Below are 17,487 nucleotides of genomic sequence, written 5' to 3' on the forward strand. Positions count from 1 at the left end.
CAATAATGGAGACACTTTCAATACATGACCTCTAAATTTATATTCAGCTATAAATCTATTGGTGTTATGACCCCAATTTCTCCTCTGTTTTCCCTTTGTTAATAGTATTTCCAATGATAGACATATTATTGGGGGAAGGGAAAGAAAGCCAATTCAAGTCAGATGCTGAAATTACTGCTGCCAGTTTGGGTTCTAGACATTAAAGTGAAGCTTCAGGGCCATCAGGTGTTTTAAAGTTAGCGAACAGGAGAGGAATTAAAGTTATTTTGGTTCCCTTTTAAGAATTTGGCCTTCTCTTTGGGAATAATCATGCAATAAATTAGACTTCTAAGAGTTTAGACTTTTCTGGACATTGTTTAGACAAGGCTGATTGTCAATTTTTAAAATATTTCTTTTCTGCAGGACATTTCCAGCCTTCATTTTACACACTCCATATGCTTTCTTGTCAGCATACTAGGGTGTAGTTTGCATTCAGTGTCATATAAAGATACATTTTCAAGGCCACAACTCCATTAAGGCCAGATTTCCAGGGGGATTCAGGGCCTGAGTAAATTTAACTGATGGAGGGTAGGCAACCTATATAATATGTAAACCGATCAATTACTCTCCACTGCAGAGCTTTTAATTAGCTGAATATGCCAGTCTGGCACTCTTTACTTCATCCAAAGACTCTGGTTTAGATTGAGTACACAGAAGAAAACCACGTCTCGCCACAGCCCAAGGAATTCATTACTTTGTGGCCGTCTTGTAGAGGAACTTTAACAAATTCAGTCAGGTTGGTTCTGGGACAGCAAGCCCAGTCTGCCTGTCCTATTTGAAGGCTTTCCAACACAGCAAAGAAAACCTACTTGAGTTTATGCTGGAATAGCCTTTAAGAAGTCAAGGTGACATCCATACCACGATGAGAGAAGGTAGTAGTGGTGTGGGAAGAGAGTTCTAGGACAGCCACCATCACCATCACCAAGTTTATTCCCTAAAGAGGCACATGAAGGACAATATGCCACCTAGCAGAGCTTATGGGGGGAGAAGGGCTGAGATGCTGCTTTGCTGTATGGGCTAATGAAAGCCCAAGCCAAATAAGGTCTCTGGTCCAGAAATGGAATAACAAGGTGTGAAACACACACACACACACACACACACACACACACACACACACACACACACACAAACACACACACACACACACACACACACACACAAAACTAAGCTGAATAATTATAAATATGCACCACCATAATGAGATTACTGACATGCTGGTTTATTGTTTCCTTTTCCTCATCTAAAGAACATAAAAACTAGGATTATTAGGTAAGAAAGGAGAAAGTAATTAGATAGAGTTGGCTACAATAGAAACAAGTTCTTTCCCACCTTGATTTGCTATCTATTTATGCTGAACCCTGAACATAGTGGCTGCCTAGAAACCCAGATCAACAGCTCGGCTCAAGACAACATGAATATAATGCTTTCTTTAAAAAGTTAAGTGTGTACTTTGGTTTAGTCCTGGGCAAGGTCTGGCCCAGCCCAAAGACCAATCCCCATCCCCCACAAAGTTAACGCTTTAATCCCAATTAAGTTTTTCTTTGGCAAATTGGAAGGTTGATGGGGTACAATGAGGGCCAATTGGTACATGAGGGTATGAGTGGAGGGGGTGGCATATGTGGATCTATTTACTTAAAAGAAAACCACTTAGAGTTCAGTTGGGGTGTTTCCCTGAAATGAACTTGGGCATATATCCTCATGTCTGTATGTGTAGGGGAAGCAGTAGCAAAACATCATCATGGGGACTATGGGATCTGGGCATCTGGGTTCAAATCCTACCTTTGACACATCATCTGTGTGACCTTCCGCAAATCAGTTTGGTCCTCTTTGGTACTCTGCTAGCTATAAAATGGGAAAGTCAAGGAAGTGATGGTCTATATAGTTTCTTCTAATTCTAACATTCCATTATTCTAGTTTACATATATGGAATGTGGAGATGGTTAGTTGTTGCTCACTGGCTGTTTTCAGAAATGTTATGTGCTAGAAATTGGTGTTAAGCTACTGGTCAAGATTAAGAAAATCTTTTCTGGGGCCAGCTCCATGGCTCAGTGGCTAGAGACCCAGACCTAGAGGCAGGAGTTCCTGGGTTCAAAACTGACCTCTTCTTACATACTTCCTAGCTGTGTGATCCTGGGCAAGTCATTTAACCCCAACTGCCTAGCCCTTACCACTCTTCTACCTTGAAATGAATACACAATATTGATTCTAAGATAGAAGACAAGAGTATTAAAAGATAAAGAAAATTTTAAATTAAAAAAAGAAAGAAAATCTCTACCCCACAAAACTTTTCCCCCTCTTTTCTCCCAGACCTCATGGTCCTTCCCATATACTTGTTGGTTTTTCATGTTTAAATATGACTCTTGATTTCTCTTTTGTTTGGAAGAAAATTAGCACATTGGTAAATATTGCCCTTGATTTGGAAATACAAAGTAAATAAATGGAAAGCAGAGAGACATTCATTACTTCAAGTCCATAAACATCTTAGTTTATGTCTGTATCATCCTCAGCTCCTCACTCTCATCCCCCAAAGCCAATCAATTGTCAAGTCTTGTCATTCTACCTTCACAACATCTCACAATATGCTCCCTTCTTTTCTGTGATACTGCTCATCATCTCACACCTGGACTATTCCAAGAGACTCCCTGTAAAAATCTCTTCCTACTCCTTTCTTCCTTTCCTTTGGTAGGAAACAAGGCTATTGGGATATCACTGCACTAATCTACAGAATTATAGCATCATACCTTTAGAGCTGGCAAGAACTTCTGAGATCTTTTTCTTTTTTTTGTTTTCCTTCCTTCCTTCCTTCCTTCCTTCCTTCCTTCCTTCCTTCCTTCCTTCCTTCCTTCCTTCCTTCCTTCCTTCCTTCCTTCCTTCCTTCCTTCCTTCCTTCCTTCCTTCCTTCCTTTCTTTGTATTGGTTCTAAGGCAGAAGAGCAGTAAGGGCTAGGCAATAGGGGTTAAGTGACTTGCCCTGCGTCACACACCTAGGAAGTATCTGAGGCCAGATTTAAACCCAGGACCTCCTATCTCTGGGCCTGGCTCTCAATTATGGAGCCACCCAGCTGCTCCCCAAATCCATCTTTCTAAAGCACACATTAACCTCCATTAAATAAACTGCTGGCTACCTCTTACATCCAACACCAAATAGAAATTCCTTTGTTTGGCATTCCTTAGAGCCCTTCATAATCTGGCCTCTTTCTACCTTTCCAGTCTTCTTATACCCCATTCTTCTACATGATATAGGATTCTCCTGGCTATTCCTTCCATATGACACTTTCTCTGCACATTTTTATTGGCTGTCCCCCAAGCCTGGAATTATCTCCCTTCTCATCTCTACTATTCAGCTTCCCTAGTTTCTTCCATGTCCCAGTTAAAATTCCACCTCTAGGAAGTCTTTCCTGAACCCCTTTAATACTTATGGCTTCTCTTTGTTATTCTCACCAACATACCTTGTCTGGCACTGTTGATCTGTCTCCCTTTTCTCTCTCCTTAACCTATGCCCGAGGAAAAGATGAAATTTGCCTGGCTGTTTGTGGTTAGGAAAGGACCAGGAGAGGAAATGGCAAAAGAGCAGACTTGTTCTTGGAATTTTCCTCAGCCCAGGGGTATGCTGGTGGGCATCAGCAAGTAGTTAAATGGTCCTCCCTGATATCTCTCTTTTCTGCCTCAGCTCAGTCTTATCTTCTGTTTATCTGTTTGCTGGCAGTTGGGCTGCTGCTTTTTTCCTGGGCTCAGGGTAAAACTCAGTTTCTTCTGCTTTGCTTTCAGACTTTATCTGGTTCTGAAGTGGTCTTTCTGTTATACAAATTGCTTAAGGATGTAATCAAGCCTCTCACAAATGACTTTGATTGATTAAAGGGGATGTACAGGCCCTGTTCACTCTGATTGACTGATTTAGCCAAGAAATGTTCTTACTTGAAAAAGGTAACTACATTTCAGTGGGGGTGGGGGGGGAATCAATCAATGGAGCCCCATTCTTATACACATGTATCCTTAGTACTCCCTAGACCACTTTTCTAGTTCAGAGCCTAATTCCATCAAGACAATTTTAGGAGCCTTCTGATTGGTCTCCAGGAGTCCAATGATACCGATTCTAGTGTACCCTCTAGATGACTTCCAAAATAAGGCATAAGTAAAAGCATTTTTGTTGTTTAGTTTCAGTTGGGACTGACTTTTCATGACTCCATTTGGAGTTTTCTTGGCAAAGATACAGGACTGCCATTTACTTCTTAGCTCATTTTACAGATGAAGAACTGAGTCTAAGTGTTAAGGGTTAAGTGACTTGCCCAGGGTCTCACTTCTAGGAATTCTCTGAAGCAAGATTTGAATCTAGGAAGGTGAGTCTTCCTGACTGTAGGCCAAGCATTCTATTCACTGGGCCACCTAGCTTCATTTTAGTCCCCTCTTAAAAAAATTCAATAGCTTCCTTTGCATTTGAGATGAAGTATAAAATCTTCAGTCTTGCACTTAAGGTCCTCCACAGTCTAACACCAACCCACCTTTTCTGCTTACTTCATATTCCTCTGTGACAGCCATTGCCAATTACTACCTCATCCCCCAAACTGATATTAAATGTCTAGTGTTCAGAAATCATTTTAAAAAATAATTTTTATTGCTATTTTTACATCACCTAATTTCCCCCCCCCCTTTATACCTTCACCTCTCCTCTAAGAGAAGGGATCCTCCCTTTTTTAAGTCTTTAAAAATTTATTTTCTTCTACATAGGACTCATCAGTTGTTTATATGGGTATATGATTTGGGGGTTTAGTTTTAAAAGATAATTATTAAAATTAATAATAAGGAAATGGGTTCAAGTGATACCATTTGTATATTGCTTATTGACTCTGGGAGGGGGAGGGAAAGAAAATGAATCATGAAAACATGGAAAATATTTAAAAAATAAAAAAATAAAGTGCAAAAATAAAATAAAATAATTTTCTTCTTAATTTGCCCCTCCTACTATACTCTTCTTCCCATTGAGCAAATTTCAAAAACAAAACCCTTATAAATAGATGTATTGTCTGGCAAGAAGATAATGTATGTCTCCCATTGGTTTAAAATTAATCTCCTCTCTGACAAGAGGGGAATGGCTATTTCATCTTCATTGTTTTGAATTCATTGTTTATCATAAAGTTAATCAGAATTCTAGTCTTTTAAAGCTGTTTTTCTCTACCTGTTCGCATGAGGTAGGTAAATCTCTGCAGTAAATAGGGCATTGGGTATGGAGTCAGGAACACCTGAGTTCAAATTCAGTTTTGGACACTTATTAGGTATGTGACTTTGGTTGAGTCATTTAACATCTTTGTCTCAGTTTCCTCAGTTATAAAATGGAATAATAATGTACTTCTCTGGATTGTTGTGAGGATCAAATGAGGTAATACTTGTAAAGCACTTAATACAGTACTTGGCACATAGTAGGCTTATTCCCTACCAATTCTCTTTGTATAAACTATTTTCCTAGTTAAATCTTTACCAATAGTGTACTAGTATGTCTGTTTTCCCGAAAATCTTCCAAATTTTTTGTTTTTGTCCACTTCGTGGATCTCATAGGTGTAAAATGGAACCTTAGAGTTGCATTTCTCTGACAGTGATTTGGAGCATTTTTTTTCTTGAGGGGATAGCCTGAAAACTAGCTATTCATACCCTTTGACATTTCTCTGTAGGGAAATGATTCTAGGACTTATTGATTTCAATCATTTCATACATGTCTTAGATCTATGACTTTTCTTTTCTTTCTTTTTTAAAACCCTTTCCTTCCATCTTGTCCAGTGTCAGAAGCAGCATTTGAATTCAGGGCTCTGACTCAGAGGCCAGCTCCTGATCCCAACATTATCAATGCCACCTCTTTATGCTAATGAACTGAACTGAATGACTTCAGTCTTTGGAATAGCCATGAAATGCTCCTCCCTGTTGGAAGAAGGAGTCTCCCTAGTATTTTACTACGAGCGAGGCAGAAAGTCCTTCGAGTTGTACCGAGGCTGTATTTAAACTGTCATGTGGCAATTCTCACCTAAAGAGATCTTTTGCAATTTTGAAATGCTCAATTTCATGGTAAATTCGAATATTCCCACACGTCCCATTTTATTGTTAGTCAAAGGATCCATTAGAAAAATGATTTCTCTTTTCCTCTCTAAAATAAATACGGACTCCTTCATTTCCCCTGCTGCCCAAGAAAACAAGCATTATTTCTGAAGCTGTGGGTCAAACTCCCCAAACCCTCCCATAATTCAGGGCTCGGAAAATGATTGACTTCAGCATGTCTGGGTGGCATTTATAGTTTATTCCCTAAGCAGCGTGAATAATGGTATTATCAAGGTCGGTCATATATCATCGTGGGCTTACAATGGCACGCTGACGTGGTGGAGGATAGCTTCTTTTTCTAATTCCAGGAATCCCTTTACACGCCTACATAGGGCTCCAAATTTTGGATAAAAAGTCTTTCACTCCCCATAGTCCTTACTGGTCAAGCTTATGGAGGAGAACCCCATCTCTAACATTTACTACATCTAACCTTGTACAAGTCGGTTCCATTCTCTTGGCCTCCATTCCTCAAATATAAAATGAGGGAGTTGCATCGGATTGCCTCTAAGGTCCCTTTCAGCTTGAACTTGTGATCCTATGATTCTAATGAATGGTTTCCAATTCAATCCAAATGAATCCAACACCCACTTGTTAATCACTTACTTTGTGGAAAGTGGAAGCAGCTAAGGTGGCTCAGTGAAGACAGTACTGGGCCTGGAGTCAGGAAGACTTGAGTTCAAATCCACCCTTAGATACTCATTGGCTGTGTGACTTTGGGTGGGTCACTTAACCTCAGTTGGATTTAATCCACTGGAGAGGGAAATGGCAAACTACTCCAGTGTCTTTTGCCAAGAAAATACCATGGATGGTATGGTCCAAAGGGTCATGAGAGTCAGACATGGCTAAATAACAATGTGGAAAGTTTGATGATGGAAGAGAGAGGAGGAAAATGATAACAAAGACAAGAAGCACAGTTACAATGGATAGAGAGGAGCTCTTGATATCCAGAAAAACTTCAGTTCTGATCTTGACTCTTTGGACTTTCTTGGTCACGCCATGGCAAGTCTTCTTATCCAGGAAGCTCTTCACCTTGGAACTTCACTGTCCCCCTGTCCCTTCTCTGACTAGATCTTCCCAGAGCCTCTATTTTATTTTATTTGAAGCCCTCACCTTCTGTCTTAGAACCCATACAGTGTATCGGTTCCAAGGCAGAAGAGTGGCAAGGGCTAGGCAATGGAGGTTAAGTGACTCGTCCAGAGTCACAAAACTGGGAAGTGTCTGAAGTCACATTTGAACCCAGTTCTGGCTCTCAATCCACTGAGCCACCAGTGCCCCTCAGAGCCTCTGTTTTAAGGAAAATGCCCAAGTTTGCCATGTTTTCATTCTCACAGAAAAATTCACACACATATCTAAATATACACTCAAAATTTATATTGTGCTTTAGGGACTAGACTGGAACTCCTGAATGAGGAAACTCCCCTTACCAATGCAGGTTGGCATCTCTACAATTAATAGCCTTAAAACTTGAGCACTGAATGGTTAAATGACTTGCCCAGAGTTGCACAGTCAGTCTGTGTCAGAAGCAGGACCTGACTACTGGGTTTCCTAGACCAGGTCTCTAACCCTTGACACCCGGGAGTTCCATATTCCAATGAAATTGAAGGTGGAATCCCTTGGCATTCATTACCTTATTAGATCAAAGACAAATAAGACAGTCCCCGTCCTTAATAAATCCTCCTACTGAAATACACAATATGTGAACATGTAAAGATATGGAAGAGAGGAGAGGGAGACAAAGGGACAGAAAGACGGAGAAAGAGTCATAGTATCAGAAAAGTTATGGCAGAGCAGCTAGGTGGCACAATAGAAGGGAAGGAGGGAGGGAAGGAGGAGAGGAAAGAAAGAAAGAAAGAAAGAAAGAAAGAAAGAAAGAAAGAAAGAAAGAAAGAAAGAAAGAAAGAAAGAAAGAAAGAAAGAAGGAAGGAAGGAAGGAAGGAAGGAAGGAAGGAAGGAAGGAAGGAAGGAAGGAAGGGGGAGAGAGAGAGAGAGAGAGAGAGAGAGAGAGAGAGAGAGAGAAGAAAGAAAGAAAGAAAGAAAGAAAGGAAGGAAGGAAGGAAGGAAGGAAGGAAGGAAGGAAGGAAGGGGGAGAGAGAGAGAGAGAGAGAGAGAGAGAGAGAGAGAGAGAGAGAGAGAGAGAGAGAGAGAAGAAAGAAAGAAAGAAAGAAAGAAAGAAAGAAAGAAAGAAAGAAAGAAAGAAAGAAAGAAAGAAAGAAAGAAAGAAAGGAAGGAAGGAAGGAAGGAAGGAAGGAAGGAAGGAAGGAAGGAAGGGGGAGAGAGAGAGAGAGAGAGAGAGAGAGAGAGAGAGAGAGAGAGAGAGAGAGAGAGAAAGAAAGAAAGAAAGAAAGAAGGAAGAAAGAAAGAAAAAGGAAGGAAGAAAGAAGAAGGAAGGAAGAAAGAAAAAGGAAGGAAGGAAGAAAGAAGGAAAGGAAGGAAGGAAGAGAGAGAGAGAGAGAGAGAGAGAGAGAGAGAGAAAAGAGCTATGAGGCATAAGCCAGGCCTTGAAGGAAACTAGAGATGCTTAAGAAGTGGAAGCCAGGAGGGAGTACATTCAAGCATGAGGGACAGATGGTGGAAAGACACCTAGATGAGAGATGGAAGGCAATGGAATACCAAGTCTGGGCAATGGAAATAGACTAGTTGGCTGAGTTGAAGACATGTGATAGGGAGCAATAAATAAGAAATATGCCTTGAAAATAGGTTGGAGCTGGATGGAGAAGGGCTCTAAATGCCAAGGTAAAGCTTTGGCAGTCGATAGTAGAGAATACAGTCTATTAAACATTTAATAAGCATCTATTATGTGCCCAATACTGTGCTAAAGACACAAACAAAAAACCACCAGGACCTGTTGTCAAAAGGCTTATCTTTTTTATGGGGGCAGGGCGGGGGGACACCATGCAACAAGTAATTAAATACAAAATTCACATGAAGTAGTTTCGAGGGTTCTTTTCTCGTCTTTATGCCCGTGCCCTAAGTGAAAGGGAAAAGCTTCCTTGTCAGGGACACTCATCTCAAGTGGTCCTTTCTGCATGAGATCTTTCCTGTTTCCCTTCCCAGCTCATGGCAGCTCAGGCCCCAGGCTTAGCTTAAATCCATTCTGTAGATATCCACAGATGTACAGGGGGGCCTCCTTCCATAGAACGTTAGCTCCTTGAAGGTAGATTGTTCCACCTTTGTCTTTGGAGTCTTTGGGCAGACTCCTCTGTTTGGCACATAAGTGGGACTTTGAAAAATGCTTCTTGGTTGATGGACTAGTGAGAATAAAGGAGAAGAGAAATACAAGGGAAGAATAAACATTTTTCTAGGAGCCTGTGAAGGCCTAGAAGAATGTGCAATAGAGTAGTTAGTGGTTTGAGAACCAGGCCCAGAGACAGGAAGTCCTGGGCTCAAATCTGGTCTCAGATACTTCCTAGCTGTGAGACCCTGGGCAAGTCACTTAACTTCTATTGCCTAGCCCTTACCATTTTTCTGTCTAGGAACCAATACACAATATTGATTCTAAGGCTGAAGGAAAGGTTTTATTTTGTTCTGCTTTTTAATGTGCATAAAATGCATCTTTACTTGTCAAACAACTCAATCACTGAGTAGCCAGGGCAATTGTTGACTCATCTGCAAGTCCAGTCATCCCCCCACAAGTCCATGAGGCACCCATGTAGGTTGTCAAGCATAGGAATTTGTTCTCATAAAACTTGTCTGCTCTGGTAGCTGAAATTCCTGAGACTTATTCATTATAAGGAATATGCTTGAAATGCCTATTTTTTGAAGAAGGAGAAAAAAATGGAGCTCTCCCATAGCCATTATTTTATTCAGTTAATCGAAAGTGATTTATGAAGTCCTGAGTATGTGATGGAAATAGAGACAAAAAACAAACAACAAATCAAACATTGCCTACCAGGGCTTTGCATTTTCTGGTTTGACTTGGGGATAGACTGTATCAGCTATTAGAGTATTTCTAAGGTTATCCTTCCTTCATTGTTCAGTCCAGGGCAACAAGGTGTCAGAGGATGGAACATTGGGTCTGGAGTCAGGAAAACATGAGTAGCTGTGTGACCCTAGGCAAGTTATTTGACCTCTGTCTGCCTCAGTTTCCCCAACTTTAAAATGGGGATTTTAACAATACCTAACCCCTCAAATGACACAATATTTATAAAGGATTTAGCACCATGCCTGGCACGTAGTAGGTGCTATATAAAAATTCCCCTTCCCTCAAGAGATCTCGCACTCAAGCTATATCCTATGGATTCCGCTGCAAGGGATACAATCAGTCAACTGACAAACCTTTATAAAGTGATTATGGTAAATTAAATCCTGTGCTATACTCTCAATCCTCTATTTGCTTGCAATTTCACTCTTTGTCAAAACATGCCAGCTCTCCCATATTCATGAAACTCTCAAAACTGGTAGTGCCAGAGCCCCAGACATGGAAGTGGAATTTACAAAAACATTCCTGCTGCCTCCCTTCCAAAAATGGATTTGATGGCCAATCAGAAGAAAAATGTCATTACAGAAAATGCCCTTTTGATTCCCGTATTCTTTCCACCCTCCATTACTGAACAAAGAAGGAAGGAGAATGGGAGATGTTTTCTTTGGGACTTAGCCAGCAACAGGAAGGAAATATTACAATAGGCAGTTGTATTCTCCTGTATAGGTGCCCAAATATAATATAATTGTCAATTGTAGTTCATTAGCTGTGATGGCCTCAATCTGTAAACTCTGCATTTCGTCTACAGATTTTCAGGTACCAACTAATCCCTCAGAGGGTTTGAGCAGGCAGAATTCCTGTTTAGAGAAATTCCTGTTAAGATAACACAGCTTTGAGTGTCAGGAAAATTTGTCTTTCCTCCAAAAGGGAGGACAAAAATTATATCCTCTCTGTTGCCTATACGAACGATGACAGCCTTATCCGACTCGTACAACATTAAGGCTGAGTCCTCCCAAATTTCCAAGGGCAAAGGCTGAATAAAAACCAAAATTCTACTGAACCATAGAGAGAAGACAACCTAGGAAGAAGCCTTCCCAGGCTGAGTTTCAATGAGTAAAAAATAATTATTCTCTCAAGCCTGATTAATATGTCATCAAGACTCCACTGGCTATTCACCGCACTGAGTAGACACCCTATTTACGACAGTGGTAATTGGGCCCCCAGATGGCCCCATTCCCCATTCAATCTTTGAGGGATCTCACATTAATGCAAATGCCGGATCTTTAGCAGAAAGGCCACAGGATTCCACCTGGTTTTCTTTGGATGAAGATGCCTGAAAAGCAGGAATTCTACCCCCTTCCACCATATTTAAAATTCATAGGATTTATGTCATATGCCCGTGAAATGATGAAATGAACAAACAAAGTACTTTACCTTATGCACGCAAGACTTTGCATTCAGAAAAAAGAGCTCCACAGTTGTTTTGTCCTTCAAAAATGATATGCTCTCAATGTAAAACCTGAAGGAGAACAAAACAAGTTCACTTCCTGAAATTCAACATCCTTCTCCCACCATCACATCATTTCCTTATTTTTACCCACCACTTCAACTCCTAGAAGAGGAAGAATTCAGACGAATTGTTATCAGGGACTTTCTCTTTCCTCATTATTATTTTTAAAAACTGGACAAATCCTCAAAAGTGAAATTTATTTGCTGCCCCATACCATTTATTTACAGCCCTCATATCTGTGAAGGACTTACCATGTACCCACGTAATGCCAGATTGGTAGGACTGGGCCTGTGATTTGAAACTCCCTATACAAAATCGGCCTGCATATTCACTGTAATTTCTAGTCTGAAGGGCAGAGAAGTTAAATGATTTGCCCAGGGTCATACAGCCAATTTGAGACCAGCTCTCGGTGCCCAAAGCACACTATCTCTGCCTTACATTTTATTAACCTTTTGGGGGGCAGCTGGGTGGCTCAGTGGATAGAGAGCCAGGCCTAGAGATGGGAGATCCTCGGTTCAAATCTGGCCTCAGACACTGCCTAGCTGTGTGACCCTGGACAAGTCACTTGACCCCCATTGCCTAGCCCTTACCACTCTTCTGCCTTAGAGTCAGTACAGAGTATTGATTCCAAGATGGAAGGTGAGAGTTCAAATAAATAAATAAATAGATTAATAATAATAATAACAACAATAATAATAATAAACTTTTGCTGAATAAGAACTGCATAATAAGACCCTGAGGCAGTCCATTGAAATTTGTTTTTCTGCCTCCAGGTGGGGTTTAAGGGCCCCAGGCTCACCCAGTCAATCCCTCAGCATTAGAGGCAGTCAGGCTTTCCCTTGGCCAGATGCCAAGACTTGCCTATAAATGTTACCCTGGTCTTTTCTCATGCAAATGAATGTATTTCTGGCCTCCCCCTCTCCATGCCCTGCTTTTGATAATGCAATCTGTGAGATTACATTGAGCAGGTCTCTGTTTGCTCTGGCATTTCCTTCTGTGGAAGGCTGAGGCCTTGGGGACTGCCTATTTTTGTCATCCTGGGATGATAAAGCTGGTTGGTGGAGGCAGGTTCTTTATGGAGGCTGAGTGGGAAAACTTAGGCTCCCAAGTGGTGTTCAAGTGTTTGTGCCTGGTCTTATAAATAATACATTTGATGATAGAGTGGCAGACTCATGTGGGGGTCTGGGAAGAGGGCTTTGCTCTCAAATTGGTGTGAGTCATGAGAAACCTGGCTGCTCAAGTGGCCCTCAGAGCCCCTGCTTGGCTATGCATTATGATGGTGGGACCCTGGCCATGGCCCACTCAGTGGTTTTTCTTTACTGAGGTGGAGCCCTTAAAAGCCCAGGAGAGGGCTGAAAATGGGTTTGAGAGTTTATTGATAAGGAAACAATAGGTGGTTATATTTTTGTTTTTGGACCCTCAGCACCTAGCGTGAGAAAATAAGAAGTAAAAAACAAAGATCCACTTCCATATAGGTGAGATAAAAAGGCAAGTACAGGGAATGAAAGATCACAATCTTTGTACATCTACTTTCATGGATTCGAGAAAGGGAACTAACTTGGGAGGAGAGACATAGGCTTTGGTGGAATGAAAGATGTTTGAAATGCTGAATCTCATGGAGGAGAGAGTTCATGGAAGTGGAAGGGTTGGAGCTGGATCTGAAGAACTGAGAGAGAAGGAGGAAAAAAATAAAAAAATCTCAAATCAAGAGCTGGAAGAGATCTTAGAGACACTGTGGTTCAACTCTCTCATTGCATAGGCAAGGAAATTGGGGCATTTAAGTGACTTGGGTACATCATATAGGGTACAATCATCAGAGAAGGAGAATTTGAATCCAGGAATTCTAACTCCAGAAACATTGTGCCACACTGTCTTCCTAAAGATGATATGGTAAAGTTGAAGGAGTTGTTTTAGGCACTTGTAAGAATTGGGGGTAAAGAATAATAAGACCTTACATTCCTATTTCACTTTAAAAACACTTTCCCTGTGAGTCAGATATTTCAAGTTCTACTATCATGGCCATTTTATAGACAGAAAGACTTTATAGACAGAAAGAGGAATCTCAGAGAGGTGTGACATGATTCAACGAGTCACTCAACTTGTGTCAGTGCTGGGATTTGAACTCTCATCTCCCCTGATTCCAAGTACTACCCTCTTATTTCTACTATGTTAGGAGAATGCTGAATATGGAGTCACAGGACCTTTGGCTACATGGTACCTATCTGACATTGAGCAAGTCACTCTCCCTCTCCAAATCTGTCATCTATAAAATGAGGAGGTTGGCCCAGATGAAGTCAAAGACATCTTCGGTAGATCATCCTATGCTATGTGGATGAGCAAATTTAAGTAAAGGCTAATGACTCCAGGTGCTGGTGAAGTAGGAATTGGTGGCCATTTTTTGGTGATGCTTCTAAGAGCCCAGCTTGTTTTTCTGTGGAAACCAGAAGTTAGATTGAGGGTTTTACCACAGGATGAAGGGATGTGACATAAATACAGAAGTGATTACTTTGGTTGTGGCTTTCAAGAGGAATCAATGGGATGAAATGATAGGAAAGTATGCCCTTTCTGTTAAAAACTGATAATAAGTGAATTATCTCACCCACTATGAACAGAAAAAGGGCAACTAGATGGCTCAGTGGATACAGTGCTGGGCTTATAGAATTAGAAAGATTCATCTCCTTAAGTTTAAATACAACCTCAGACATTTACTAGCTCTGTGATCCTGGCCAAGGTACTCAACCTTGTTTGCCTCAGTTTCCTCATCTGTAAAATGATCTGGAAAAGGGAATGGCAAACCACTTCTTTATCTTTGCCAAGAAAATCTTGGGTGGAGTCACAAAGAATTGGACACAACTGACCAACAACACAAACAGAAATCAAATTACACAAGATACATTTAATTAATAAAATCAACTTTTGCTTCTCAGTTGACATGGCAGTCCCACCTATGTACTATCAAGCCACTGTGCTACCTGACTCCCCATTACTATCATAATTAATGCTAATTACTATTATAATTAAGATAAGCATAATGATATTTGTAATTTCAACTAATGGGGTTGTTGTGGGGAAAGAGCTTTGTAAATCTTAAAGCATGATAAGTAAATAAATAAGAAATTATTACTATTATTCTTTTTAAACTCCTACCTTCTGTCTTAGTATTGGTTCTAAGACAGAAGAGCAGCAAAGGCTAGGCAATCCAGATAAAATGACTTGCCCAAGGCCACATAGCTAGGAAATATCTGAGGCCAAATTTGAATTCAGCTACTCCCATCTGCAGGCTTGGTGCTCTATCCATGGTACTATCTGACTATTCCATTACTATTATTAATTTTTTTAAAACCTTTACCTTCCATCTTAGAACCAATACTGTGTTTTGGTTCTAAGGCAGAAAAGTCACAAATGCGAGGCAATGGGGCTTAAGTGGCTTGTGTAGGGTCATAGAGTTAGATAGTATCTAAGGTCAGATTTGAACCCAGGATCTCCTATCTCTAGGCCTGAATCTCAATCCACCATGCTACTTAGCTGCCCCATTACTATTATGATTTATACTCAAATGTAAAATGAGCATAGTACTTGTAATTTCTACTTCACAAGGTTGTTGTGGGGAAAGTGCTTTGTAAATCATTAAGCAAAGTATTGCTATTAGATAGCAAAATGGATAGAATCCTGGAATTGGTGTCAGGAAGAACTGAATTCACAATATTGCCTCAGAAGCTTACTTACTCTGTGATTCTGGACAAGTCACATAACCGTTGCCTGCCTCAGTTTCCCTAAGGTATTTATGTGTGTTTGTGTGTGTGTATATACATACATACATACGTACGTACTTAAAAAAACCCTTGCCTTCCATCTTAGAATCAATACTAAATATTGGTCTTAAAGCTGAAGAGTGGGAAGGACTAGGCAACAGGGGATGAAGTGATTTGCCCAGGGTCACACAGCTAGTCTGAGGTTAAATTTGAACCCAGGATCTCCTGTCTCTGGACCTGACTCTTTAATCACTGAGTCATCTAGCTGCTCCATCCCAAGGTATATGAATAGCAACTACCCCTCATTATCTTTATCAAGATAAAAATGGAATAATATCTACAAAACACTCCACAGATCTTAAAGTGCTATATAAATGCAAGTAATTTCCCTCCATCATCATCATCATCATCATCATCATCATCATCTTGTTAAAGCCCAGAGAGATGAGTTGATTGAGCCAAGGTCACCCAGTTAATGAGTTAGTGGCCAGTTTCATTCAGCGTTCTTTCCCTCACATCATGCTGGGACCTGCCTCATTCTGTAGGTGGATTCTTCCTTAGAGACGAGAATTATCATGACTATTATTATCACTGTAGCTGTCGCCGTCATCGGCATTATTATTCTCCTACATTTATGGGGCACGTTGAAGTTTTCCCTTTTCACCTTTTTGTGAAAGGTAAACTTTTGCACCCAATGATACCAACAACTTGTCAGGTGAGCCTCGGTCTTATTGTTTCCATCTAATGGATGAGAAAATGAAGGCACAGAGGAGTTAGACTATTTCTTGATGGTCACAAAGCTAGTTGTTGACACAGGGAGAGATTTCAGGCTACCACTTCCATGTTTTTTTTAATGCTGGCATCTTTTCTCAGCTTAGAATTTGTCTTGAGTCAGAGATGGTGTTGCAAGAAATAGCTGGTATATCACAGTTAGTCACTTTCTAATCTTTAGCGTGATGTAGTTGGTACTACCAAGAATAAAGTACTAGCAGCCATCTTGTACCACGTTCAGTCGAAATAACTGGCTGTTTTGGTCAATTAGCTTCTCTCACGAATTGTAAGAAGAGCCAGAAGAATGATAATCCTGTATAATTCTATAAGGAATCCTAAAACATGGCAGCTGCTTCCAAATACTTGAAGGGCTATTTCTAGCCCTGACTTGTGTGGCTTCAAAGGGCAGAATTGGAACTAATTCGGTTTAGTTTGACTCAATAACTACTGATTAAACATCAATTGCTTCCAAGGTTGCTCTACTATCTAATGATACAAAGACAACTACAAAACAAAGGAAAAAAAATGAGTCTCTGCTGTCAAGGAGCTTATGGTCTACCAGGGGTAAACAGTGCCTATAGATAGAAAAATACGTACAAAATAAATACAAATAAGTAAGGGAGAAGTCAGGAAAAACCTTGGGACCAATGGGTAGAAATCTCAGAGCAACAGATTTTGATCTAGTATGAGAATGTACACTATATTGATTTCAAGACAGAAGGTAGGGGTTTTAACTTTTTTTTTTCATGGATATCAAGTATCACTTCTAAGGCAGAAGAGTGGTAAGGGCAAGGCAACTGGGATTAAATGACTTGCCCAGGGTCACACAACTAAGAAGTATCTGAGATCAGATTTCATCCTAGGTCCTCCCAACCCCAGGCTTAGTGTTCTATTCAGTGAGCTGCTCCATTATGCATTCTTTAAAGGACTAGCTATGGCAGCTAGGTGGTGAGTAGATATAATGTTGGGCTTGGAGTCAAAAAGACCTGTGTTTGAATCCTACCTTAGGCATTTATTAGCTGTGTGTATATCTGGGCAAGTAATTTAGTTTTTCTCAGCCTTGGTTTCCTTAGCTGTAAAATAGGGAAAATAATAGCACCTACCTCCTGGCATTGTTGTGGGGATTAAGTGAAATAATGGGTAGAAATCCATTATAACCTAATGAAAGTATATCTGTACATGGTTGCTATCATCACAGAATGACAATTTTTGTTCACCTCTGCTGTTTAGTAGCATGTTACCCTGGGTAAAATATTTCTAGTTTCATCTCTCTGTGCCTTAGTTTCTTCACCTGCAAAGTGTTGAAGGTGAGTTGGGAGCAGGATTAGATGCTCATCTGTAAATGGAGACAAGAGCACCTATAGTGCAACTACCCATGGTTGTCCTGAGGATGTGATATGATAATGTATATGTAGA

General features: G+C 40.5%; 1 protein-coding gene across 4 annotated transcripts in view; it reads right to left on the reverse strand.

Moving 5' to 3' along the window:
• Positions 1-17,487, reverse strand: part of FRMD4B (FERM domain containing 4B) — a 395,155-nt gene that overhangs the window by 107,626 nt on the left and 270,042 nt on the right. For all 4 annotated transcript variants that reach the window (XM_007500068.3, XM_001372543.5, XM_007500069.3 and 1 more), the window contains one exon: positions 11,473-11,557. In XM_007500068.3, the coding sequence (XP_007500130.2) occupies positions 11,473-11,557 (85 nt within the window). The remainder of the gene's footprint in view (positions 1-11,472; positions 11,558-17,487) is intronic.

The sequence above is a fragment of the Monodelphis domestica genome, chromosome 7 (assembly GCF_027887165.1).
Source record: "Monodelphis domestica isolate mMonDom1 chromosome 7, mMonDom1.pri, whole genome shotgun sequence".
Taxonomy (NCBI): Eukaryota; Metazoa; Chordata; class Mammalia; order Didelphimorphia; family Didelphidae; genus Monodelphis; species Monodelphis domestica.